At 48.0% G+C, this 27,445-nt stretch overlaps 2 protein-coding genes across 7 annotated transcripts; one reads left to right on the plus strand and one right to left on the minus strand.

Annotated features, from left to right (window-relative positions):
- The first annotated feature begins 4,760 nt into the window (after positions 1-4,760).
- Positions 4,761-26,784, plus strand: LOC121668047. Of its 6 annotated transcripts, none has more exons than XR_006017238.1 (7): positions 4,761-5,700; positions 8,099-8,207; positions 19,199-19,387; positions 21,175-21,216; positions 22,232-23,410; positions 24,736-24,818; positions 26,508-26,784. XR_006017238.1 is itself a non-coding variant. In XM_042035428.1 (7 exons), the coding sequence occupies exons 1-7, from the start codon at positions 5,607-5,609 to the stop codon at positions 26,532-26,534; spliced, it is 654 nt and encodes a 217-aa protein (XP_041891362.1). In that variant the 5' UTR covers positions 4,770-5,606; the 3' UTR covers positions 26,535-26,784. The 6 variants fall into 6 exon arrangements, 3 of the variants coding, with proteins under 3 accessions (XP_041891362.1, XP_041891363.1, XP_041891364.1); XM_042035428.1 differs by having other exon boundaries at positions 4,770-5,700; positions 23,301-23,410; XM_042035429.1 differs by having other exon boundaries at positions 4,771-5,700; positions 23,301-23,410; positions 26,520-26,784.
- Positions 14,725-17,880, minus strand: LOC121668048 (helix-loop-helix protein 13-like). Its single transcript, XM_042035431.1, has 2 exons — positions 16,755-17,880; positions 14,725-15,321 (listed from the first exon to the last, which is right to left on the minus strand). The coding sequence occupies exons 1-2, from the start codon at positions 17,188-17,190 to the stop codon at positions 15,284-15,286; spliced, it is 474 nt and encodes a 157-aa protein (XP_041891365.1). The 5' UTR covers positions 17,191-17,880; the 3' UTR covers positions 14,725-15,283.
- Positions 26,785-27,445: the final 661 nt, after the last annotated feature.

A 27,445-nucleotide genomic window follows, 5' to 3' on the forward strand; every position in this document is an offset into this window, starting at 1 on the left:
TTTTTCTTTTTCTTTTTCTTTTTCTTTTTCTTTTTCTTTTTCTTTTTCTTTTTCTTTTTCTTTTTCTTTTTTTTTTCTCTTTCTCTTTCTCTTTCTCTTTTTCTTTCTCTTTTCATTTTCCTTTTTCTTTTCCTTTTCTCTTTCTCTTTCCCTTTCTTCTTTCCTTTCTCTTTATTTTTTTCAATTTGAAATTTTAAATCCACACAGAGCCCTGCTCTCCGCCTTCTTCTCTCTGCCCACCTCCCTAAAAACCCAGAGAGTTCATGCAACCATCCATAACTTGCATTGCATCCTTTTCCTATTGATTTTTCAAAGGAATGGCCTAAATTTTAGTACCTCAAGGGAAAAAAAGAAATTAAAACACAATGATGCAATGATTTCTTCATCTTCCTCCTTTTTCCCTCTGCTGATCCGCACACAAAAAGGATCTTTTCAGACCAATGCTGGAGGTGTTGTGAGTGCCCACCAAAGAAAATACTGCCGAAGTAGGAGAACTTCCATAAACATTGAATCTGGCAATGTTTTATTTTTTAATGTCTTTTGTGTTTTTCTTGAGCCTGTGGCTTGTGGGATGGGTGAACCTTGGATGCTCTCAGATGTTTAGTAGCTCTTCCCTGTGATGCTTTTAAGTGTGAAAGGGGCAGGTGATCCCTGCTCTGAATATCAACTTGACAAGGAACTTGAAATGGCATTAAAAGGTGGGAGAAAACACTGGGAGATGAATTTTGGATGGGCCTTCCCAGCCCCTTGCTCAGGGAAGCACTGCAAAAAGCGGAACTCCTTGGGAAAGTGTTCTTACAAGTGGTTGTTGTTTTTTAGCTGCCATATTAACAATGAAAGAGAAAGATCCTCCAAAATATTTCTTTTCCATGAAGGGCCTTCTGTCAACAACAAAAAAAGATAATTCAAAGGAATATTTCAGGCAGCTGCTTTTAATTAGCTCACATGACTGGCTGGTGGAAGAATTCAATTAGAGTTGGTCGATTTTCTTCTGGACCAACAAAGGTGAGAGGCAGAGCGGGCCCTGATCCAGGCGTGGGGAGCCTCTCTCAGACTCCCAGCATCTCCCAACTGGTCCCACTGGTCATTTGCCATCTGCCTCACCATTGATCAGCCCCATACCTTGAGCTGGGTTTTCTCTACATGGATTTACTTCCAGCCTTGGTGTGCTGGGCCGCCTGGCAGAGGAGCTTTACGGCCCCACCGCGAGTGCTTTTTTGGGGAGATAATTGCCCAAGTTCAAAGCCCTCTCAGCCAATCCTGTTCTGCTATTCATGCAAGCTGTTTCATAATGCTGTTTTGAACCCTGTTGGTGGCATAATTAAGATTTAATTAAATACAGGAATAGAAACATGTTGTTCATTTGACCATCTGTGAGGCAATGGCTGCGGTGGTTTTCGGAGTTTCTACGCTACATGCTGTTAGTGAGTGTTTCATATTATTTTCCATCTCCCCAACCATACTTGCACGTTTTCAGAGCCACCGAAGAGCCAGAGCAGATATTATGATGTTGTTATAGCCTTGTGTGGGTGATCATCTCTTTCTGCTGCTCTTTGCTATTGATCCTATCCCTCAAACCAGGCCCCAAGTGTAGCCGGAGCTGCTGGGACCATGGGGAATGGGGATGCCAAAGGAAAGATGGCTCAATCCAAAGATAAAAAGGAAAAGGAGAGGGATTTTGTTGATTTGTTTTGTTGGTGAAATGTTCAAACCAGAAGCACACTAGTAATAATAATAATAATAACAATAACAACAACAATAATAATAATATTAAATAAATAAATTTCTTAGTGTCTTCTACAGCACCTGGCACAAAAGCAGCCTAGGACAGACAGACCTGGCAATAATCAAGTACCCAAAGTGCACGTCAGGGCCACAGAGTGGCTCCTCCTCCAAGCAAAGCCCAGGAAATGTTGAGCTGATGTGCCCAAATTGCGCATTTTTTTCATATGACAAAAACTCTTTGTGAGCTGGTGTTGAATATAAGTTACATCTAAATGAAAAGGGTGGGGTTTCCCCTAATTAAAACTGGTTTATTTCTGAAACTTTAGACGGGAAATATTTTGATTTCAACAAGATATTATGAGGCTAAATTTGGTTAAATGTTGTGTTTTTAAATAGTGTAAAATTCACCCCCAAGCCAAAACTGAAACATTTTGTCTCAGCTACAATGAAATGTCATGTTTGATCGGAACATTTCTTTCCCTACTGTTTGCTGGCCTAAGGGATGAAAGAACAAGAAGTTTAACTCAGACAACATTGATGCCTTCTTGGATTTTTCTTGGGGAGGAAGAAAGAGGTGGGGTCAACCACCCAACCCCAAAATAAATGCTTTACAAAGCTCTTGCTGAAGCACCTAGGAAAGCATGGATGAATTTTGCCTTTGCTCCTGCTGGCTCCCTGATTTACACTGCCAAAATAAACTACGCTTTTTTTTGGTGACAATAGTGCTTTAAAAATCAGAATTTTAATAAATTCAATGGATCCTTTTTCTGCTTTTTGTTTCGTTTCATTCTGGTTTTGTTTTCACTCACTTTTTTTGGGTTTCTGCTTCAGGGCACAGATGAGGGTGACCAGTCAGGTTAGCAGCAGTAATAGTTTACTTCCAAAAACTTGAAAAAAGTGTTTTGGAAAATGACCATTTTCTGGAATTGGGAGGGAAATAAGTGGGGAAAATACTGGTGGTTTATTTCAGCCTCCATGGGAGTGGATCCATGTTCTCTCTTCACAGAGAAGCTTGGTTTGATGTTTTATGGTGATGTTCTTCCTAACGACGCTCCGTGAGCACGTAAAGCACAGAATGTGACATCTCCTCTGCCTCTTAATTTATCTCAGTTCCGTGAATTCCCAGAGCTCCAGGAATCGTTGTTAGTTGCCATCTTCCTCCACCTTATTCCAGCCTCTTCCTACATGGGAAGTGGAGAGGGATCCTGGTGTTCCAAAGGGATATTTTGGCCCCCACCATCACCGAGTGGCAACAACTGCCCGGTGATCCCAACTTCCAAACCAATCCTCCTTCTCTCCCGCTGCAATATGTCCCAACCATCTCTGGCTCTGCTGCTGTTCTTTGTGCCTTTCTCAACACCCAGGACATATCGTGGATGGCTTGTGGCTTCCAGGGCATCAGCAGGTTTTGGGAAAAGATGATAGGATGTTCCAGGGAGCTGCGGGAAGGGACTGAGAGAAGGCTTTAATGCAGCAAGGAATTGGTTTCATTCTTGTAGATCATCTCATCCCAATTTTAATGGTGTTTGGAAGTCCCTGCTGGGTTCGGCCTCACTCTGTGGCAAGCCCTGAGATTTGGCAGGTGTCGGGACAGCAGGAGTTTCAAAATGTTTTGCAATCTGTCTCTGCTCCTGTCAAAATCACTGCCTTGGAAAAATCCCACTTTTGTTTCAACTGGTTGCCCTAAAAATGAGCGGAAAGGGCTCGTTTTGCCCCCATTGAGTGGCCCTGGCTGATGGGAGGATGATGGGACCATGATGGGACATTGCTCCTCTCCAACCTTGATTTCCAACAGCCGGGAATTTGGCTCGGCACCGGAGCTGAATGGAGCCACTGGCCCCATGCTGGGACTGAGATGGACACCATCCAAGGGGCTGTGACCTTCCCAGCCCCACAGGCCTTTTCTCTGCTCCAAAACACCCCAGGAATGAGCCAGACTCTGGGAAATGCAGAAGAAGCCCATAAACACCTGAAATCCTCTTCAAAGGGCACAGAGAGAAATTTATCGCTCAGTGAGAGCTGTAATTTATTCCAAGTGCTCAGCCTATGATTTGAATATTATTTGACTTTGGAATAGCTTTCCCTTCAAAAAAAAAGCAAACCCACTCAGTGCCTGGATGTTTCTTGTCCTCAAAGTGGAGCTGAGCTGCGTCTGGTTCTTGCCATCCCTTTAACTCATCCCTGACACGATGCATTTGCAACAAGAAACACACACCCAGCACGTGTGGCTGTGAAACAGAATTCCCTCTGGAAGAATTTGCCTCTGGACAGATGTGGCTCAGGTCACCTTTCCGTCTGGCAGAGCAGATGAGCTCCGGGAGTCAGACTTCCATAGGCAAGGAATGGTGAGAGGCAGAAACGGGACCTGCGTGGTTCAGATTTTCTCCCCGTTGCTCTTAGAAATGGCCATTTTTAAAGATTTCTATTTTTCCCAACAAAACAAAATTTTCTGTGTAAAAGGCCATTTGCTCAGGTCTTTTCCCTGCATTTTGATTCCAGAATTAGGATGGGAAAATCATAAAAACACCGTTGCTTAGAAGCAGAAGTCGGCTCAGTTTTTATGGAACATTTTTAGCGTGCTGTAAAATCAGTGTTTGGCTTCTAAAAACACCGATATTGTGGAGGAAAACTTTGCATTAATATTGGGATGAGTCTATCTAATTTTATTTTTCAGAGGCAGGATTAGAAATCTAATTAGACTTAAAAGAAGAATTCACAACTAGGCTTAGAATTATAATTAGACTTAGAATTATCATTAGGCTTGGGCATAGAGTTTTAAGTGTATTCGGACTTAGAATTATAATTAGAATTATGATAAGACTTGGACTTAGAATTACAATTGTACTTGGACCTAGATTTGGAGTTCTAATTAGACTTAAAATTCTGATTAGGCTTGGACATAGAATTATATTTATACTTGGACTTACAGTTCTGATTAGACTTGGACATAGAACAAAAACAAGACTTGGACTTAGGATTGTAATTAGATTCAGAATTCTGATTAGACTTGGATGTAGAATTATAATTATAATTGGACTCACAATTCTGATTAGACTAGGACTTAGAATTCTGATTAGGCCTGGACTTCGAATTAACATTCTAACCAGCCACTGGAAGAGGAAAGCTGCTGGACATTTCCCTTGCAAAAGATGCAGTTTTGAAGCATTTCTGAAGTTGTGACTTCATGTCTGACCTAGTGGAGGGAAGTGTTTGAGCCTGGCTTTATTTAGGGTCCCGCTTAATCCCTCTCTGAGCGTGGAGGGTGTAAAGACCCCGTGAGCTCCGTTTCTGAGGTGGCAGGGACCTCACTGAGGTTTTTCTCTCTCTGCACTGAGATTCCCTGAGCTTGGGGAGCTGCTCAGAGGGAACAAAATGGTGCATTATCAAATAATCCCTGGGAATTGGGCTCAGTTGCAGCAGTAACGCTTCCCAGGCTCGTGTCTCAGCTACCACCTATCCACAGAGCATCTTCTGAACCTGCTTTGGCTCCTGCACTGCTTCCAAAATGCAGGATTTGGGGAGGACTATTCCCTTGTCGATGTTTTTCTCCTCCCTAAGTGGAAATGTCGGTGTTTATTTGTGAGCGGGTGAAGAATGCTGTGGGGTTATCGCTTCTCTGTTTTCCCTCAGGTGTTTTTTTGGCACAGCTATGATGTGATTTAAGATAAATAAATTAAAAAAAAAAAATAGCCACAACTGTTGGAAAGCCCGGCGATGTGATTGTCAGGGGGACCCCTCCCGACTGCACCCCCGCTCTGCTCCGTTACCGTGACGCTCTCCCAATTTCCTTCACTCCACGCTCCAGGAGACTGGCACAAAAAGTGCCTTTATTCCGAGGGGAGGCCGGTGGGTCAGGTAGCTCCCATCCTGGATCGATAAAGATGCCGGCAGGGCCGGCTGCCCCTGCCCCGGCATCGCTGCGGGGTCTGGTGTTAGAGGTCGACGCAGGATCCCGAGGGCTGCTTTGCGGTGGAGGTAGGAAAGCAGCGAGGGAGCCTTGGCCGTCCGTGGTGTGTGCAAGGAGATGTGTGCAAGGAGATGTGCTCCCATCCCAGCAGGTTTGGAGCCACGTGCCTGTGTTTATCCAGGCTTTCTCCTGCGAATGTGAAACTTGGGGGTCGCAGCGAGCTGCGCGTTAAAGCCTCCTGCCGCTATCTCTGCTGATAAGAGCGTTTCCTGTGTTTAGGCACGGTTTGAACGGAGCTTCCCGGGTGGAATGAAGGGTTATTTCATGGGGGAACGAGCCCTGGGTGTTATGCTGAAGCTCATTTTCAGAATATCCCGTCCCATGTCCAAGCGGGCAAACGCCAGTTCCAGATTCGGGCGTTTTCTGGGATCGAAGCGGGTCCAGCCACGCTCATTACAACAATGCACGGACTGAACATTTGGGAACACCGATTGCTGTGCTTGAAACCTGGTTTTATACCTAACATCTCGTTTGGGATAAATGTCAGAGCAGCAGGTGTGTTAGTCCAAGCCTATCTTTAATTTGATGCGCAGTTAAACATTTTCAAGCGCTCGGATGTCCTGTAGGGAAAGATGCCATGAGAGAGCAAAGTGCTTGCATCGGATAGGAAATCTGAATAAAGGGGGTTTTATTTTGCCTCTGTCTTAGGGAAGCAGGGAAAGGAGAAGTCTCCTCCCAAGGCAAGTATTTTTATGTTAAAAATAATTTGCCACGCAGAAGTAAAATGATGCTCCGCAGCAGCGGAACAAAACAGAATTCCTCGGCGAGCTTCCCAGTAGAATATATATTTTTTTAACTTAATGGAGTTAATCCTTGTTTGTTTACCTTCTTGATTATATTAACCAGCAAGGTAGTGATTAAAGGCAGGAGTGTAGCTCATACTAATTATATTTAAAGCCCCTGAACGTGTTTCTTTTTAGTCAGAGATGATTACAATAAACACACCTGCACTATTTTATGAGCAGGCTCGGCCCTGGCTTGGGGTGCCAGGAAAGGCCAGGATTTAACCCTGCTTGGGGGTGCCTTGATACAAAGTGGGGTTTTTTCCCAAGGAATTCCGGAGTTGCAATGTGGAGGGAGTGGAGCAAACAGCTGGGCAGGTCTTGGTTGAAAATAGAAATGGATGAAACACTGACTAAATTCATTGTATCCCTCAGCAGGTAAAGCAAAGGCTAAATGTGCTCCTGTGTGAAGGTTCGTGGCTGTGTTGGTCAACAGCCAGTGGCTCTGCACGACCCGTTCTGGTCTTAGCCCAAACCAGTACAAACCATTGCCCCTACTGGTTTATACAGGAGCTGGCTGCCTTCATCGTGGAGCACAGAAATATTCTCACAGAGAGTGAATTTCCCCTTTAGAGTGCCGGCTTTGGGTTGATACGGGGGGGTTTCAAGAAAAAATAAGACTCGCAGAAGTTAATTCGCCGCGGCAGAGCGGTTTGGGGAGATAACATCTTCTCGTCCTGCTGTTTAATTAAACCCAGATTTTTATTTGCTATACCTTTTAATTAAAGAGGAATAAGATATTTGCCCTCCTAAGGCATCTGGTTGATTTTATGAAATGTGGGGTTTGGGGTTTTTTTGTTGTTTTACTTTCTAGTTTGAGATTGAAATGCACCACTCTGCTCCAGCACATTTTTTATTGAAGGGAGGTTAGGCAGCTTTTCCTCAGCTCTGGAGGCTCGGAGACAGCCACAACCATGAAATTCCCCTCCGGATTCGAGCTGATCTGCTCACAAAGCAAGGAGGAATAAAAAAAAAGCCCTCCCTGCAGCTGTGAACTTGAGCTAGGAATAAGTAGCAAGGTAACAGATATCACAAAGCAAAAGAAGTAGAAAAAAAAATTCAAGTAAGGCAAAAAAACCACTTGCCTTGCTATTTATTCAGGGGCTTAAATTTATTTAAGCAGTGAGAGTATTTCCAAAAGTACTTATTTTGCGTTCATATGGTAGTGAGGAATTAAAACAAATTCCCTGAATGCTTTCTTAATGTGGTTTTTTAACTGCTTTTTGCTGCTTGGAAAAGATCAGTATTTATATTGTTACGAATTTGATCTCGCTGTTTGTGCTAAGCACCTTTAGAAGAGAGGCTGCTCAGCTCTTCCATGTTCAGTTTTATGAAATCTCCCAAAAGTTAAGGGCAGCACGTTTCAACCTCAAAATAAGATCAGATCTCTTCAGATTCCCCTTGAATGTTCCAGGCTATTTTTGTAGGGTGCAATTCTTCCTCCACATTATTTAAGATACCTTGAAAGTCGATCATTTCTGATTATTTTTTTTTTCCCAAGGCTTTGCCAGCTTCTTCCACTGAATTAATTTTGCAGTTTTGTGGGATTGCTAAGTTATTATTGATTTTTAACACAGGGAATTCACTGGGAAGGTACCAACCCCATATTACTTTCATTTTGCAGAGCGGTTGAGTTCCAGCCCTGGCTCGGAGTCGCGTGTTTTCCCGATGTTTTACCCCAAGGAGAACGGCTTGGCTGCGGAAGAGCAGCGCCGGGAACGCTTCACAAAGATGTAAGAGCTGGGAGAAAAATATAACGTGGAAAAAGGAAAATCGAGTTATCGAAAGGGCTTTTTCTTTTTCCTGGTTTTTGTTTGGCTCGGGGGCTTTTCACCCCCTGGAAGCAGATCCGTCACTCTGCTGGGGCCGTGTAATGTTTCTGAGCCTGAAATTCCTGTCACGACGCGGCAGAAATCCTACCCCGTGGTGTGAGAAGGAGAGTTGGATAGTGTCTGTTGGAAACATACTGATAATATGGAATTACCTTCCTGGGAAAGGCTGATTTCAGGGAGCAGCATGTAGTCCAGAAAGGAAAACTGAGAAGCTGCTCCGTGTAAGGTGTTGATCCATCCCAACACAGGAGTTTATCCTCTGTGCTAATTGCACCCTCATGTCAGCTCGGCCTAATTTAAATGTAAGCCAGGCTTATATTTAAACATGGGCTTTGGTGTTTCCCCGGCCTGATAAAAGTGGGATTAAAGGCTGCAAATCTGCCTGCTGGATGTGCAAAAATCAGTGCAAGGGCTCCTTCCAGCTGGGAAATACTGCCTTCTCTTGCTGCGTCACCCAAAATGCTTGAATACGGCGGTGGCTCGGGGTGGGTTGGTGTGCACCTCCTCAGGAGGGGGAAATCCTGGGATGGGGGGAATAAACACAGTACTAGAGGGGTCTGTGGTGCTTCAAACAGCACCAGGAGAGAGGCACTCGCCACAGGGGGCCTGGGAGCCAAAAACCTTGGGAGCGTGGGCCCGAATTCCCGGTACCCAAACAACGGGAAAGTTTGATGCTTGTTGGAAAGCAGCTCTGGGATTAACTCCCTGGCTGGCCCCGGTGCTGTAACCTCCAACAATGGCTGTTCCAGTTCATCTACGTTTATTGTCCCCCGGGGAGCCGCGGGACCGCGGGCTGGGGAAGCCTCTCCCGCACATTCCACGGGATGCGCGCGGCCCAGCGCGGGGGGATTGGGAACACGCTCCCTTCTGAGCAGCTCTGTGGGCTGCTATTTAGCAAAATGCCCTCTCTGGGACTGCCAGCTGCATCCCTGAGCTGGGAAACAGGGTTTTGATAAGCCTCATCTGCGACTGGGGCTTGTTGCTGGGAAAGCGGGAGCCAGGGAAACCCGCCGGGCAGCGGAGCGCTGTGGAGAGGCTGCAAGGAAAGGCCCACCAGGCTGATGTCTCTTCATGACTGATAATAATTCCTGATCTCCGTGTGGGAGGTTTTATTACCCCCTCTTTTCCTACCCCACATTTCCAGGAGACAGGGACGCAGAGGTGAGCGTGCCCAGATAGCCAAAACCTGGGATCGCCCTCCCCATTGCTCCGTTTCCATCTGTGCTCAGCAGTGTCTGATGGCAATGGCCTGGGCTAAAACTTTCCATGCTCGGTGTCTGCCTCAGCCTCAGATTATTTTTGGAAAGGGCTTTTGGAGGAGATGGCGTAGCCATGCCCGGGACTGGGATCAGAGAAAGAGGCATCTCGCTGTGGCGTGGGTGCTTCCAGGATGAGAGCAGGATGCAGAGGGAATGCTGTGCTGCTTCCTGAGGGTGTTCAGGATCAGTGGATGCTCTGCCTGGAGGTTTTTGTGCCAGCTCATGTCATCTTGGCTCCTCAGGGAAGTATTTCCCTGGTATTTCAGAGCATTCAGGTGCTGCAGAGGCAGGCACTGGAAGGGTAAATTATATTTCAGGCTCTTTCTCTATGCAAGGTGTGTAAACAGGACATGGAAAGCTGCATAAAAATGGCTTCAGGAGGATAAAACCCAAGGATTTGGGGTGAAGAGGCATAAAACATGATCTAAGTGCAGGGAAGGAGAGCTGTGCGTACCCTTTACATGCAGTGTTCGCAGCAGATGTTTCTGCTCGCTCTGCTCCCCGAGGCGATGATCCGCTTTCCCGGGGCTGGGCTGGAGCAGGGATGCTGGCAGGAGTCATCCTCCGCTTTGGGAAAAGCGAGATTTTAATCGCGCACCACGAGAGGGCAGTGCCTGCAGCTGGATTCCCCTCAGCTCAAACACCCTCCTGCTAACGCACTTGGACTGCGAATCCAAAACAACATTATCTGCTTTTATTCCCGTCCCCCTCTCCCCCTTTCCTGGCAAGGGATTCTTTTTGAGATTGGAATCGCTTTGGCGCTGGAGTTTCCCTGTTCAGATGCACTCGGACTTCAGCAAGCAGACTGGGTGGGAGTCATCTAAAATTAGCCATCGTGGTGGAAATTACACTTTTTTCCCACAGAAGGAGCTGATGTGGCTTGGAAGGCTCATCCCAGGGTCGGGGCTTGCGGGTCACCCCCACGGCAACACCCTGGTTGCCCACACATGGATTTATTGAGGGGCTGCAGTCAGAAAGCAGAGCTGGCTTGTTGCAAGGAGACTCCCACAAGGCATTCAGGGTGCTGGAGCAGCTCTGGAAAGCCACCAGTGCCTGTTTGCCTCTTTTCCCACCTGTGCAAAGGGGCTGTCCTGTTCGGGGTGCAGTTTTGAGTACAGAGATGGCCGGATACACGCAGGGACAGCAGCCCTCAGGCTGCTTCGAGCTCCTCCTGCTGGTTGATTCCCTGGGCAAGCTTCCTGGGATGTATCCCGTGCCCATGGAGAGCATGGCCCCCAGCCCAGGAAATCCTGCCCAAAGTCTGTCACTGGGTTTGAAGGTGAATGCAGGTCTGCTGAAGTCCCAGCCATCCCACCTGAGGGCACACCATGGTGGTAGCCCTCTCCAGGCGAGGGATGTGGGGCATGAGAGGTACAGAGAAATGTCATTCTTCTCTGCAGGAAGGAAACGGAGGAAAGAATACCTGGGAGCTGCAATTTTCCCAAGTTTTCCCATTCCATCCCTTCCCTGGGAGGGTGGGCAGGCCCTGGCACAGGGTGCCCAGAGCAGCTGTGGCTGCCCCTGGATCCCTGGCAGTGTCCAAGGCCAGGCTGGACATTGGGGCTTGGAGCAGCCTGGGACAGTGGGAGGTGTCCCTGCCCATGGCAGAGGGTGGCACTGGGTGGGCTTTAACCCAACCCCCTGCCATGGGCAGGGACACCTCCCACTACCCCAGGTGGCTCAGGAATGAAAACTTGCTGCTGTGGGTCTGTGGCCAAAAAAAATAAATTAAAAAACCAAATTGTCCTTTCACCCCCAAATTGTCCTTGAAACTACCAACACCTTCTCAAAAGAACTGCTCACAGTGGGGATGGGATTCCTTTTGTTCCAGGGTTTCCATGCTGATGGAGGAGCACAGAGCGTTGTTCCAGAAAGGGTTAGCAGTTTACTTGTGGAAGAAGGAAGGTGTAACAAGTAATTCTCACTTCTCTTGGCAGGGCGAGCGGCGGGCTGGAAGCAGAGGCTGTGTTTGGAATGAGCAATTCTCCTGCTGCTCTTGGGCCCCTGAGCTGCCCCCCCTCAGGGGCTGGAGCACGAGAGTAGCACTGCTCAGCACCTCCTGGCACCCTTCCACGGGAGGTAGGGCCGTGGGACTCCTGGTGAGAGGATCCTGCTGCTTTGTGAGGTGACGAGGAAAAGCAGAGCTGATCTGTGCCCTGCTGCTGAGGGAGACCAGGAAGGTGGAGCCTGAGCCTCAAACCAGGGATTCCCTCTTTGGGCATGTGCTGCTGGACTGAGGAGCCTTGGATAGGTCTTCACAAAGCCAGCTTGGGGTCTTGGTCTGCACAAGGGTGTATGGGCTGCTGTACAAGCAGGCTGTGGGTGTGCATCATAGGGTCTGTGTAACTTAATCCTGGAATAAAATGTCAGGGTTCAGGACGCGAGATGAAGAAACCGAAAAATGAGGGGAGCTATCAGTTCCCTGCCAGAGAGTCTCACTGTGCTGCCAGGCAAGCCTGCTGACAGGAGAGCACAAATCTGCTATCAGCTGTGACCCAGGGAATGAGCGTGAGCTGCCAGGGGAGAGGAGCGGTGGGCACGGAGCATGTCCACAAAATCCACACTCAGCACTTGCCCTGCGTTGGCACGGAGTGCAAATGTCCTGCACAGAGATCATTTCCCCCTCATCTTTCTGCCTCCTAGCCCACATCCAGGAGCTGAAGTTCAGTCAGAAAAAGGCAGGGTTGTTCAAGAGCAAACGTGTGCCCAGCCCTGGAGCTATTCAGGAATGGCTTTCCTGGAAAAAATCCCTGAATTTGCTTTTGCTCTGTTTAGCAGGAAGAGAGCCACAGCACCAACTTGGCTTCCCTTAGCCACAGAGAGTGATTGCCCTCTTAATTTGCTTTTATTTACATGAAGTTAATGGGACCATCAGAGGCTGACCTGACTCTGTGACACCTTCACCATTTCAGCAGCCAGTTGCCTCCAAAGGATTTAACAACACACCACCCACAAAGCATCCTTTGCTTTAGCAGCTTTGGCTGGAGCATCAGCTGGAAGGGCCTGGCAGACTCCAGGTAGCCTGGGGAGGGCCGGCAGAGGTGGACTGTCCCCTGCAGGCAGCATCAATCAGCAGAAATCAAGCTGAAGGTGGTGGAATGACACCGGTGTCAATCAGGAGAAAGCTTCATCAATTCTAGTGGTGGCAATAAATGCATTGACTCCTACTCATTGATTCAAGAGCCCAAGATCGGGGTTTCAGCTCCCAAAAGGAACATTTTATTCCTGGCTTTGTCTCCAACCCAAACCCCAGTCCTTACATATCCTGCTGCATTTTTTCCTAGCTCAGAGTCACCATCAAATTCTAAGACACCATCAAATTCCAGCCTTGAGTCTCTCAGAGTCCTGCCTTGTGTGACAATTCCTTGACAGCAGCAGGGACAGGTGGCAGTGACCCCACAGCAGGCAGAGCTTGCCAGCCTGCAGACCCCAGCCCAGCTGGCAAATCCCATAGGAACAGTGCTGCTGGTGGAACTGGGCTGCGGGAAGCTCAGCAGATATTTCTGCCTGTCCTGGCGTTGCTGTTTGAGCGTGGAGCAGCAGCGGTGGGTGTTTGCATCTCAGGAGAACTTCAGCTTTACCTTCCTCCCTTCAGCTTTACCTTCCTCCCTTCAGCTTTACCTTCCTCCCTTCAGCTTTACCTTCCTCCCTCCAGCTTTACCTTCCTCCCTCCAGCTTTATCTTCCTCCCTCAGCTGGAGGAAAAGCTTTGTCCCAGGACAACTCTTCCTGCTCTGTCATTGCAATGCTTTTGATACCAGTGGCGTCTCCAGGTTTGTTGTCCATCCAAAACCAGCAAAATGCCTGAACCTGGGAGATGCCCCCAAATCACCTTCCTATGAATGTGCTTTCCTGCTGCTCCTGCACACACCCAGCTTCCTCCCAAAGCCATTATCCAGGATTTCTGGGCTGGAGCAAAAGGCAAAGAAAGAGATTTCTGATTGTGACCAGGTGCCTGCAGCAAATATTTGTTTCGGGACGTGGCATTATTGTCCCGTGTCCAGCACAAAGCTCTGCTGCAGGGTAGAGAAAAGCAAGGCAGACATTCAAATCTTTGAAACGAGGGGTTTATGGAGAGAGGGATTCTGGATGCCCAAAATTAGCTTGGGATGAAGGACTTTATAGCCCTGGGTGGAGGTGATTCCCCCACCAGCCATGACAACCCTGGAGAGGCATTTTCTGTACCCTGATGATTGTGGGGGGTGACCTGAGGGCTCTGGCTGGGAGCAGCTTGGAGGGATGAATCCCAAATCCCTGTTGCCGTCAGTGGGAGCTTGGAGAAATAAAGATCCTGACGAAAACCCATGGAAAGCCCTACTGGGATTATTTGGGCACTATTTGGACCACTGAGATGGGTGTGGAACTCTCAGCCCTGGCTCTGGTCCCACTGAGCCCTCATCTCCCCAGGAGGGTGATGATGTGACAGCTGCTCCAGGGGTGCTGCAGAGCTTGGGGCTGAGGGGCTGGATGGTTCCATGTCCTTTAGGATGCACTTGGGCATCCTGGACCAAGCCCCAAGGCATCCCTGTGCACCCTTTTATGCTAATCTGTGGCACTTTGATGACATGGAGGACCAGCATTTCCAGAGTAGAAAAGCAGGCAAAAGTAGAAGAATGCATTTTCAGGTGGTTTTTTTTTTTTTAATATTTTCACCTTTTCAGGTGCTGTTTCCTGTAAAAATTCATCCAAGAGTCAAAATTTGAGACTGAATGTTTTATTCTAAATTGACTGAAATACATTGTTGAATTCAATATGAAATTCCCCTTTTTGTTTCGACAGAAAAATTGAAAAGGTAAAAAGGTTCTTCACAGTTTCCCCCTCCAAGGCCCCTCTTCACCTTCACTTTCCCCACAACAATCAACCAGAGCAAAAGCTCTGTCCCTGACGTGTTTTGGCTTCTCAGAGATGGGAGCGGTGAGATGAACTGATGAGAATGTTAAATAATAAATACATTTTCTTTTCTTCAGCCCAAACATCCTTCCTGCTACAAAAGGCCACCATAAAGAACATTAAGGCAGAGTGGTTTCAGATTGAGGGTGGGCAGGCCCTGGCACAGGGTGCCCAGAGCAGCTGGGGCTGCCCCTGGATCCCTGGCAGTGCCCAAGGCCAGGCTGGACATTGGGGCTTGGAGCAGCCTGGGATAGTGGAAGGTGTCCCTGCCATGGCAGGGGGTAGGACTGGATTAGATTTAAGGTCCCTTCCCACCCAAACCTTTCTGGGATTCTGTGAAGACGTGAGAAATTTTGGGTATCTACAGAGCCATGTCTCACCTCCTGGAATTTCATGGTCTCTGTGCTCTGGATCACTGGTGACTTTTGCAATCACCACCCCGGACATCTTAAGCCAAGCAGTGGATTCCCACCGGTGTTGCTTAGTTTTTCTCTCATGACCTCATTTCTCACATACTGGACGTGGATTTGGACATAATCCTCATCCAGTGGAAGAGAAAATGTTGGGGCTGTGGTTGTTTTTTAATGCTTTGCTTTTTCCAAGTGAGGGCAGCTCTATCAGCAGTGAGAAACTGGGAGAAAGAGAAGCTGAAGGGCCTAAAGAGCGATGAATCAACAGAGAAAGGGGCTGGGTGCTGGAGATGGGGAGAGGAAGCGCTCTGGGAAGATGCGCGAGGTTCGTGCCGTGTTCTCCCTTGCAGGGCTGGGAATGCAGCAGCTGGTGCCCAGCACTCCAGGCCTCAGGTTTCGCCGCCTTCAAAGGCCTTTCCTTAATCCCACTTCACCCAGGACAGGCGGGCTGTCAGATCTGCACGAGGGAGAGAGGAAAACACGGTCATTTAAACATTTCAATCAACCCTCAACAAGTCAGCTATCCAGCCTCTCCAGAAGGGGAGCCTCACTCACTTGGATCTTTCCAAGTGGAGTTCTTCACACTTGGAAGCCTGGCAAAAGGGGGTGATCCCAATGAGAACCACTTGTGTTGTTTGAAAGAAGTTAAAAACGGGGGAATCTGGCCACTAAAACATAATTTTTTTCTGTAGTCAAGGGAGTTATGAGCAGTGGTATATCAGGAGTCATTTTCCCAGTCATCCAGACAATGGAAATTGATAGGAAAGGAGAAAAAACTCAATAAAAAACTCAATTAACTTTCCCTTTCAAGTAAACTGATCGCTTTTCCCCAGCAGACTCTGTCTCTTTGGCACTTGCCCGTAATATGAAAGAGGAATATTTTTATTAACTGATTTTTCTCTTCCCTTACTTGTGCTGCACTTTTTGAAGGCTTGTTTTGAAGTCCCCTTTCCAAGATCCAAAGGAACTTATATAGCAAAGGAACAGAGTTGGAAAGGGGATTAATTAACTTAAAATCCAAAGTACCACGAACTGCTGAACCCCCCCCCACCCTGCTCCTCCCTGCTCTAAATCGCCCAAAACCTGTTGCTTTCTGAGGTTGAAGCCCTGTGTTGGGCATTTTGGGCCATTTCCCATCTTCACCACGCAGTGGCTCGATGAAAAATCTATTCTGGAGGAAGAAAGGCCGAAATTCATCCCACCTAAGTCAGGGATTAAGTACAAACCGAATAGAAAACAGAATAACAGCCCTTCGCTTCAAAATAGATATAATTATAAAGGATTATAGATTGCAAATAGGCATTTACTTCCCCATATTTTGAAAATAGCTTGAAATTTGAATGCTCTGTCTTGTGTGTCCTGGTTCATGTGTTGAACCATAACCTCTGAGAAACTCTGGGTTACTGGAACATCTGTATTTTAAGAAATTACATGCTGTTTGTGTCCAAAACCAGGTGTTTTTCTCAGCTGAGCATCAGCTAAGGAAAACTTCTGAAGAAAACGTGGAAAATCTCTACAGGCTCCATCAGAAAAGAACAATTTCGCACAGGATTAAGCAAAAAAGTCTAAAAATATATTCTGAAAATAAAAATCTTTCATCTTCCTAAAAGGAACCATTCCCTTAGCAAGTTGCTTTGGGGGGTGGGGGGTGGGTAAGGGGAGAGTTATTTGTTCCGTTTTTTAAAGACAAAGATCCTCCTCAAAAGAAAGTTAAGAGGGTGAATTATGATTTTCTGCTGCCACTTTATTTTGGATTTCCCCTTTTTGAAGGTCATTTCTGTGCTGTTCCAGAGCTATTTGGATGGGGCACGTGGCTGCCCAAAGGAAACTTGCCCCATGCATGCCCAGGCGTCGCTCTGCTCCCCCAAACACCGCCCATCCCTTGCTCACCGCTCGTATTCCAGGCCGCCCGCTGGGGGCTTTGGAGGCCGCCCCTCAGGCACTGCTCCACGTAGGCCTTGGGGTCAGAGCCGGACACGAGGATGTCCCCGAGGAGGGCGATGTAGGCGATGGCTAAGCGGAGAGTGTCGATCTTGGACAGGCGCTTCTCGTAGGGGAAGGTGGGCACGTGGCAGCGGAGCTCGTCGAAGGCCGAGTTGATGCTGAGCATCCTCCTGCGCTCGCGGAGGTTGGCGGCGCGGCGCTGCCGGGGCCTCCCGGGGGACCCTGTTGGGACAGGGGACTTGCCCAGCTCAGCACCCCCTGAGTGCTCTGCCAAGCACTCCAGGAGGAAGTTCTCCAGCTGGATATCGGGATCTGCCGGCTCCCAGAGGAGAAATTCCGGAGTGGGGTCCCCCCGCTCGAAGTTGTAGCAAAGTTCCTCCATGCCCTGGCCCACCAAGCTCGAGGAATTCTCACAACTTCAGGTTAAACTGGTTTATCAAGAATATGGGACTCTAATTTCAAACGTGGGCAGGGAGTTCTGGTTGTGTCCTTGAGGAAGATTATGGGAAAATTTTGCACGGTTGCAAATCCAGGTGGGAGTCGGCATTTAAATACTTTGTGTCTTCTCAGCAGGAAATACTTCATGGCTCCTCTTCTCCTCTCAAAACTAATTAGTACACGTGCCTCCCTTTTTATTAGCTGCCCACTACAAAACATTATGAATGAATCCAAGACAGAATGAGATTCCTATTGACTTTCTCCTGGAAAATCCATTGAAGCAGTTATTGAGCCCTTCCACAGGTCCAGTCTCTCCCCTTGCTGTTTAGAGGAGGTTCACAGAGGGATTTTGTTTGGTGAGGAGTGGTTGGAGGAAGGAACAAAATAGTCCTTTATCTTTTTGGTGAAGTGTTAATAGCCCCACAGTCTCCTGCGGCCGCGCAAACAAAATCCTATTATATCGCTGTCACAAACACATGGTTCTGTGTTTGACAGCACGAGCCAGTGGCATCTTCTGCTCCTCTGGAGAGGGAAGGTGCGGGATGCACTGCTGTGGAAAACCGGGACACAGTGGTACCTCATTAAGTGAGCCAGCAGCACCTCCTTTGCTTGCTGCGTTTCCCATTTACGCTTGAGTCACACGTTTGCTCTGTGGACATTCCGTGCTCTGTCCCACACCAGGAAACAACAGCAGCTGTAAAACCACACTGGGTGCAGTCCTGGAGTGGTGCAGCTGGTGGGAGAGCTGGAAACTGGGAGAGCAGTGGGTATCCAGCAGCACAGGGATGGGGTGGAAGATGTCAAGCACCACCAGAGCTTTAGGGCAGGTACATAACGTAAGTGTGCGCTTCATTCTCTTCTATTTCCACAATGCTTCAGCCAATGTCTAAATTAATTCAGAAATAGTTTAAGTCGTATTTTTAAAGACTTGAGTGAATGGAAAGGAATCATGTTTAAAGTTAGAGCAAGCCTAAATGCTTTTCCTGAAACTTGTCATAAAGAACTTTTATAAAGGCACTTAATCACGTGCTTGACTTTGTGCACAGACTCCCGTCCTGCTGCTGTGTGGTGAAGTTTCAAGAGACATCTGTGAAGTTTGTGAGCCACAGGCAGGGATTCCCGATGGGACAAAGCTCAACAGCTTCAGGTAAAGAGCCAGAGAGCAGAAAACGACCTGCGTTTTCCATGGATCCCAAAGGATTCTCTGGTTCTCAATCTGAGAGCGTCTTAGGGTGCTAGAGGGATTGACTTCAGGATAAGGCACAGGCTATTAAGGTCTCTTCTTAGCAACCTGGCATTCTCCCTTGTGGCAATTCTACCTGTCCCAGAACGCTTAAGGCAGCAGAAAACAGGCTGCAGGAGAGGTTTTTGCAGAGTAGCTGTGAGAAGGTGACAGTTTAGGAAGCATTAGGACTGCCTTTGTTCTCCTTGTTGTGCAAATTAAACAGCAAATCCATTGACTGTAAATCTGCGTGAGAAAGGAAAATGCCGAGTGTGACAATCGCAGAATCGTTAAGGTTCGACAACAGAGGACAAATAGCTGTTAAATAATTAGAGTTTGTCTCGCTTCCTCTGGTCAGCTCAGGGCGTGCATTTTGTGCTGGTCTTGTACAAAGTAAATAATTCGTTCTGACGCCAGCGTGCCAAAGAACGGAATTTTGGTGTAGCGAAAGTTCACAGTGACTGACAGCTTCTGCTCCAGCTGAATCCCAACAAAGAACAGGGAAGGAGGGGATGGATGCACGAATGGCCACAGTCAGAGGTGGCAGAGCTGAGGCTTGAACTCGGAGTGATCAATGAGGAGCTCATTCTGCAGTGGTTTCTTTGAAGTCATTAAGGCTGGAAAAGACCTTTGAGTTCATCAAGTCCAGCCGTCATCCCAGCTGTATTTCCTAGCGTCCTGTCCAAGCAGTGCTCCCAAAAGAAACCACTCACTCCAGGTTCTCTTCCAGATGCTTCTCCAGCTCCCCAGTCGCTGTGGAACTGAGCACTTGGTGGTGCTCTTTTGGCACAAGCAGAAGACGTTCGAAAACACCAAACTGGGAAGAGAACAGCAGCTCTGCTCCCAGAAAGTGCTCTGGAGGAGCCAATTGTCCACTGGGAACAAGGGGCACAGACCAGGAGGGTCAGCAGATAACTCGGTGAGTTTCATGTGCTGGGTTCCTCTCTCTGAGCAGATGCTTCTCCAGCGCTCCACGTTCCCTCCCAGATCCATCACCGCTAACTGTGTTGCCTGGGGATATGTCTGGCTCCACAGATGCCGAGCAGATGTTCCAGCAAGCCTACTTTTAGCATGTTCAAGGGGAATTTGGCTCTCTTGGAGAGCCTCTGGACAAAGCAGGAGGAGGAAGGGGAGGGGAAGAAAGAGAAAACAAGAAAAGGTTTCCCCTTGGAAAGCCGGCTGTGAAAGAGGTCAGGTCTCCGGAGAGAAGACGAGGTTCCTATCCACAGGAGTAACCCTCACCACAACTCCAGACCTGCTGCACTGCCAGGGTTTCTGCAGCTCTGCTCACCAGAGAGGGAGGGAATGTGCAGATAATTGGGCTAATTTTTCACCTGTCTGGAAGTTGTTGGTGAAGGAATGTCCCAAAGGGATTGGGGGAGCAGGGGTACCACCCTGAGCAGGGATGCTGTTGCTTAAGGTGTGTTGTTACAATTTCAGGGGCTGCTCAGCTGTTGTTGTCTTCCAAACCCCTTCAGCTCCAGAGGGATCCAGAAATAGCATTTGACTGCTGGTCATTTTTAATCAGCAGGGTCTGATGAAAGCAAATTCCTGAGTCAGAAACCCTGCCCTGTCTGTGGTAGGCAACGGAGCCATCATTGTTTGGGTTTGGATTTTCCAGGTCTGGATATCCACATCTGCCTTTAAGAATTTTAATATTCATGCTGGAAATGCCTTCCTCAGCCTTGTCCCCCTTCCTCTGCCATCTACACAAGTCCACACACAGCAAACTGTGTGATTTCATGGAATTTTGGGTACAAACCTGCTTTCAGGGAATATTTCCGCTGCAGGCTTTTTTCTTTCCTGTGCCTTAGGAGCTGTCAGCTGCTACCCTGTACCTGGATCTCAAAGATAAATGGATCACCTGAGCTTGTTTTGGAAGTAGATTTTTCTCTCCCCTTCTTGTCCCATTTGCCTGATTTTGGACTCAGCTTGGGGAACCTTCCCAATGACAAAACTGATAATTATTATTAATATTTTCTGCTTTATATATATTTTTTTTTTTTTTTTTGCTGGGAATTTAGCTTGAATACGTTTCCATCATCTTTAATTGCTTAATAAAGGAGTCAGCCCTTGGCCTCGACAAAGAACAGATGGAGAAGGGACCAGATGCTTCACTTTCAAGTGGGATGACTCCAAAGCACAATCCATCATGTCATAGCTGCTAATCCAACGTTACACTGTGCAGCTCATCCTCAGAGCTGGGAACTGGGGCCCAGATGAGCAGGGAAGAGCAGATGAAAGATGCCAAAAAATCCTGGGGAACGCTTTACCCAGGTGGAACGGCGCAGGTCGTGGTGGTGTGGCTCCCTCAGCACGTGGGAGTGAAGGCAAAAATGCAGCTGCAGAGGGATCTCCAGGAACTGGCTGGTGGAGATCCCAGGAGAGGGTGGACACCAAGCTCCTGGAGCTCCTCTGGAGCTACATGCCAGGCCTGGGACACCTGAATCGCTGGGCATGTGGTTTGAGAAGAGCTGGGGGGCAAGAAAAGTGCAGGTATTATCATTTAACAGTGGAATGTGTTGCTCTTTAACCTGAAACGATTGCAAATGTGAGGGCATAATGAGAAGCAGAGCAAGGATTTCCAGGGCAAGAAGATTTCAAAGGGCTGATGGCTATTTCTGGGATGCTCCAAGAATTGCGAGGTGAAACTTTGCAGGATGTTGATTTAAGTGAAGAAGGTAACAGGACCTTTATTATTCGCAGGGTAGAAAGCTCAGATGTCAGAGAACAAGGAGGAAGACACTGGTGAGTGGTTGTTAACACAACGTTGATTTATTTCAAATTTAGTATAAACTAGTCAAGGTAGTCTCTGCTTTAAATGCCTTTGGTGTTTAAAAGTGAACACAGCCCCTTTAACCTTTCTGCAGGGCGTTTGCAGAGCTGCAGAAAATTAAGCCCAGTCTCCAGGAGAGGGAAGGTATTTTCTCTCATAAAAACACTCACTGGTGGTTTCCCCTTTCTCCCAGAGCCTTTTATGAGTCGGGGGATGACCTCTGGGCTCCTGCTGCCAAATGATTCCTTATCCAAGTCACTGCTCTGTGACTGCTTCTGTGAGGGAATGGCCATTTTTGGGACACATCAGCCTCTGCTTTGATCTCAAGGGGCGTGGAAGTGCTCATGGAGCTCCTGGAGGGAAGTGGTGTTCCTTGTGGAATGGCCTTGGCAAAGCTGCTTGCCCACAGAAGCTGTGGCTGCCCCTGGATCCCTGGAAGTGTCCAGGGCCAGGCTGGATGAGGCTTGGAGCCACCTGGGATAGTGGAAGGTGTCCCTGCCCATGGCAGGGGAGTGGAATGAGATGAGCTTTCAGGTCCCTTCCAACCCAAACCCTTCCATGATCCTGTAATTTTTGAACCATCTGAAACATCCCTCCAGCAAGGTGAACATGGGGCTGGGATTGCAGACAATTCCCATGAATAACCCTGTTTCCACATCCAATGAGAAATACCTCTAGGGAGAGGAAAATTTGTCATTCATGTGACATTTGATGCCGTTCTTAGTGGGTTTATTTGGATATGTCTGGGTGGTGGCTTTAGGTACCTCCCTCCCAGAAGGTTTGGGTTGCCTCTGCAAAACCACTGGAGAAAATATGTTTTCTGCAAGGTGCTTGTACAGTTTTTATGGAGGTGGGTTACCCGTCCCTGGAGCCCTTTCTTTGGGTACAAGAAATCCTAAGTATCTGTGGGTTTTGGCATCATTACTTAAGGAAAAATAAAATTACAGGGAAAACCCCCCAACCCACTGTCTCCCACACCTGTTCCAGGGCTTTTTCCTAAGGAGAGAGCCGATGAGGAGGAGACACAGCTGGGAACAGCCAAAAGGATGAGACAGAGACCTGTGCAAGCTCCAGCTTGCAGCCCTGCCACAAATCTGGTGATCTTTCTCACTAATGTGCCACTTTTGTGGGATTTTGGAGCCCGAGGCTCCCGCTGTGCACCCAGAGAGCAGAGCCTGAAGCCCAGGCTGCGGCAGGGCTGGGACCCATTCCCCAGCTCCCCCATCCCTGCTGGCTGCACCTGCACAGCCGTCCCTGGGAATTGTAAATCCCGCAGGTGGCACCTCATAAACCTGCCTGGAGACCCCGGCTTTGCAAGCAGAGTCCCCCGGGCAGCTTTACAGAGTGATGGCTGCTTGACTGGCAGCTGCTGCAGCTTTATGGGAAGCCAGCACATGTTCCCACTAAAAACCGGGAACAACGGCTTGGGAAAAGCTCCCTGCCTGCGTGAGAGGCCTCAGGCCCGCTCTCCATCTGGAAGGTGGCTCTTCCTGGCTTTTTCCAGCCACCTTGGAAGTGCTTTGGATGCGATTCCATGCCGTGGTTGGCTCTGTGGGCGCGGGGGCAGGACGGAGCACACCCCAAGCCTGTTTTTCACGGAGAGCTGTCACACCGGGTTATGGTGATGCTGTGCTGGGCACAGAGGGGAAGGTTGAGTTGCTTTGGGATTTTTGTTTTGTGTTGCAGAGAAGTCTTTTTAAAATGAAGAGACAAAAATCAGAAATCTGGGAATGGGCTCAGGTGCCAGCCATGATGACAAACTAGTCTGGAAGAGAAAATCGCATCCCAAATCTGGACAAAGAAAGGAGCAGATAGGGGCAGCTGAAGGACTGTGAGGGGCCTGCTGTACCCTATGGAAAATGCAAAGATTCAGTCTTAAAGCAATTTTGGAACCACTTGGATGGGCTATTTATTGAATATAGTTGGTGAGGACACCACTCTGGAGCTGGACCCCACTCCACCGTGCCCTGCCTGGGAAGTTTGGGGTGACGCACATCATGGGATGCTCAGGGATGATGATCCCACTGTATTTTTCAGTGTTTTCTCCTTTTTCCAGCTGGCAGGTCACTGCTGGATCAAAGAGGAGCCAGTGCTCTCTGACAGACATGTATCACATCCATGAGGGGGCAACCAGAGCCTTGGGGACAAGCACCAAAGGATCTGGAGGTGTGGCAGGCACTGTTCTCCTGACTTTATTCAACAAGAACCTAAGTACATTTTTTTACTAAGGTTTTGGGCATGAGAGTACCTGCAAATGCCTGATTCTTTCTCCACCCCTGTGCATGCCTCCTTTGTTGCCTGGGGTTATCCATGTGGAAAGAAGACCTGGCATTTCAAAGAGAGTTAGGGAATCTTAAAGGTTGGAAAAGCCCTCTGAGATTATCAAGTCCAACCTTTGACTGAACACCCCATGCTCACTAAACCATATCACAAAGTGCCATGTTTCCCTGTTTTCTGAACACTTCCACGGATGGTGACTCCACCACTTCCCTGGGCAGCCTGTTCCAATGCCTGGCCACTCCTTCAGTGAAGAAGCTTTTCCTCCTATGCAACCTGAACTTCCCCTGCCATAACTTGAGGGCGTTTTCCCTTGTCCTATCGATATTTCCCTGGGAAAAGAGGCCAACCTCACCTCTCCATGATCAATAGTTGCAACCGCAGCATGAAGTGGCCACAGCTCCAGAAATCCCTAAATTGTTGGTAGAGGCTGAAGGAATATGCCAGGGAAATTATCAGCAGATTCCTGTGCTGGGAGAGTGTGGAATTCCTGGCCAGGCACAGTATGGCTGCTCCTGTGAAATTCGTGGAGAAGTATCTTTTAATGCTGAGCAGACCTGGTCGATTAGGTGATGCTGTTAGCTTGAAAAAGCTTCCTCTCTTTTCCATCTGAGTGCATTTGGGGAAGCCTGCTTGTCTTTAGGGTTATGTGCTCTGGTTTTCCCACCAAAAAAAAAAGAGGGAAAAAAAAAACCAACCAGAAACCTGAGCTTTTCATGCAATCTTCTGCTTCAAAACTTGGCACTCGGAGAGACCCATCAAAAACTATTAGTCTGGCACTGACATTTGAGTCAGTCTTCAAGGAATTTGAGATTTCTAGAGGTAGAGAGGAAGGCTTATATGGGAAATCTCAGGAGGAACCCATGTGCTCTGGGGAGTTCTGGGTGAACCATGATGAGAGCAGCTTTTGGAAACTGGAGCTGCGAGCTGCACGAGCCAGTGACAGGAATAACAGAGCATGGGGAGATGTTGTGCAACACTTCCAGACCTCAAAGGCTCAGCGCCTCCTGGCATTCCTGGGAAAAGCTTGGCTCCATTTCATTCCTCATCTTTGCTGGAGAGACGCACTGAACGTGGCTGGGGTATTGCTGGTGAGAGGGTCATGGACTGGTGTCACTGGCCCAGAGGGGCCATGGGACACCCTGATCTTAGGGAGGACCCCTGAAATGCAGAATACTATTTAAAAAGTGCTGCATTGAAAATCTCATTCCCAGATGGAGAAACTGAGGCACCACCAGCCTGTGGAGGAAGGATTGAATCCCACCAGGCTCGCCCCAGCTCCAGAGCTGAGCTCTTGGTAAGTGCCCAGAAGGTCCTGGCTGCTTTGTGTCTTGGTGTAGTGTTCTCTGTGTGATATGTCCTTCCAGAAAAATGCTGCTTGTTTAAAAGAGTGAGCCCCTTTTCCAGGCATGATTTGTGTTTTTGAGTGTAGGTCAAATAGCAGACACTTCTGATTAATGCAACGTCGAGAGATGGCAAAAAATATAAAAAATTATCAAAAAAAATCACATGCCTCGGTGGGAAAAAGTATAAAGCACAAACATCCAGTGCTGTTCAGCATTTTGGGAGGTGGGGAAATGAGCAGGAAAGATCATACCTAAATAGAAAGCCAAAGGCAGTGCTTGCACTTGCCAAGACATCAGCCAAAAGGAAAACACAACTGTGATGGCAGTAAAATCATGCATGAGTCATGATGGGCCAAGAACAAGTTTGCTTTCTTTTCCCCCCTCATTGAGCAGATGATGATTAAAAGATAAATCATGCTTGGAGTCAAATCAAGTGATTGGATTAAAGTTTAGTTGAGTATTTAGAGACTGTTTGGGACACAATGGAAAGCTAATTGAAAACTTACATTTGTGAGACCCTTGAACTCTCCAGCTCTTAATAAAATACTACTGCAAAGTACACAAGGGTTCCCTGTGGGAGAGATTCCTCTCCACAAGTGCTTTTGCTCCTCAGGTATGCAGAGAAATGGAATTCATTTTCTCGACAAGTTCACCAAAGAAAGGCATGTTCGTGATTCTAACTCAGCTGTTGCTCATGGTGCAGTAACTTAATCTGTTCAGCTCACTGAAATGCAGCGAAGCAAGACAAAGGAAAGTCACTTCTCGGGGGGAAAAAACAATGAGGATTTAAACACTTCATTCTTTTAACCAGCCTTTGTTCTTCTGAGCAGCTGGTATTCCAGAGCGACTGGCTGCCTGCACTGGGCTGAAGTGACTCTGGAGTCTTAAGAAGGATGTAAAAATTCCTTCTAGATGTGCTGTAGCAGGACATGTCATGCTTTATTTGGACTAATAATGTAATTGCACTCTGGAATCACCCCCAGTTCTTAAGGAACATACCCAGCCTCCAAAGCATTGTCCTTTCTGGTGGAAATACCAGCAAAACCCACAAATGAAGAGAATAAACTTCCCCATGTCCTCACACACATGAGCAGGCAGAAATGGAAAACCTGGCTCTTCGCGTGACCTCTGCGTGACCAAGCATGAGCCTTCCTTGGGAACCCTGAGGGGAGGCTGCAGACATCCTGTGGCCAGGCTCATGTGCCCCCTTTGCACCGTGATTTTCATGGGCCAAAAGATGGGCGATGAATGGGTTCTAAGAAGAGCATGGCAGAACTACCTCATCCACATGTGCAAGGATTTCTACTTCTCTAACTACTCTGACCTTTAGGGCGGTTGTTTGGGGCTTTTTTTCTGCAGAAGGATGTGTTTGTGCAGAGCCCACAGGTGGTAGAGAAGGTTTGGGGGGCAGAATGGGAAGAAATTATTATGCTGATTTTAGCTGACGAATATAGCAAGCCTCGCAGAGTTCTTTCCTATCCTTACTAGCAGGAGACATTTCCTAATATTCAAAGTGGTTTTTCCCTTGTTTCTGCTGGTGCCCGTGGCTCCACAGTCTGTCCCCATGTGCTGGCTTCCTCTTTGCCTTTTGCTTGGCTGAAGGGCTTAGTATGGCTCCCTATAATTTTTCACCCTCTAAGTTTTTCACACAGGTCCTGTGCCCATGACCTCCTGGCATTCCCTTTCCTCGGGTCACAACCTCAGCTTTGCTAAGGCAAGCACAGGTATCTCTACAGTCCATGGCCAAGTCTGCTGTAGACAGCTGAGGCAGGTGAAGATAAGGAATGTGGAGTTAATATTTCGGGGAAATTCAAGTTACCAACTCATTTCAGCAGAGCTTTCACCAAATGCATCCTGCCTCAAATGCATCAAACAATGAAAATCTTAAATGAGTCATAAATAAATGTCATGACAGACCTTCTGTTTGTGCTAATTAATGTCCATTATATGCATCAGAACGGGCAGTTCCCCCACTGGGCAGTGTGATGTGCCCACAAAAGCGAGCCCAGCATTTGCTTCTTCTTAACAGCTGTGGTTTGTTCTTCACTAGAAAGCTTTAATGTGTCTTAAAGTGATTAACATGTTCTGGGAGGACCGGGTAAGAAGCCATCAGTCACAAGTTGTGGGACACTCCTTGGCAGGTTAGAGGAAGATGGATCAGGAAGATTAATATGTTTCTTCTCTCCATTGTTGCCAGTTCCGAGAGGTTTCACCCCAGAGCTGAAGAACGTGGGATGCACGCAGCCCTGGAGGTGACACCGTGTCTTGCTTGAGGCCAGTGGCCTGTGTGTGAGCTCTGTGTGTGGAGCTGCCAGGAGCACGCTGGAGTGAGGAACATTTTGAAGCTGGAGGAAGCTGCTTTGGGGGCGATGGTGCTCACAGAGCACTGGGGAGAAGGCTCAGTGCCTAAATGGGCCATGAGAAGCCTGGATAGGACAAGAGAGAGTGGCTTCAGACTGCCAGAGGGCAGGGTTAGATGGAATATTGGGAAGGAATTCCTGCCTGGGAGGGAGGGCAGGCCCTGGCACAGGGTGCCCAGAGCAGCTGGGGCTGCCCCTGGATCCCTGGCAGTGTCCAA

The sequence above is a fragment of the Corvus kubaryi genome, unplaced genomic scaffold (genome assembly GCF_017639235.1).
Source record: "Corvus kubaryi isolate FWS band 111438036 unplaced genomic scaffold, C.kubaryi_AGA036_p1.0 37383, whole genome shotgun sequence".
Classification (NCBI taxonomy): Eukaryota; Metazoa; Chordata; class Aves; order Passeriformes; family Corvidae; genus Corvus; species Corvus kubaryi.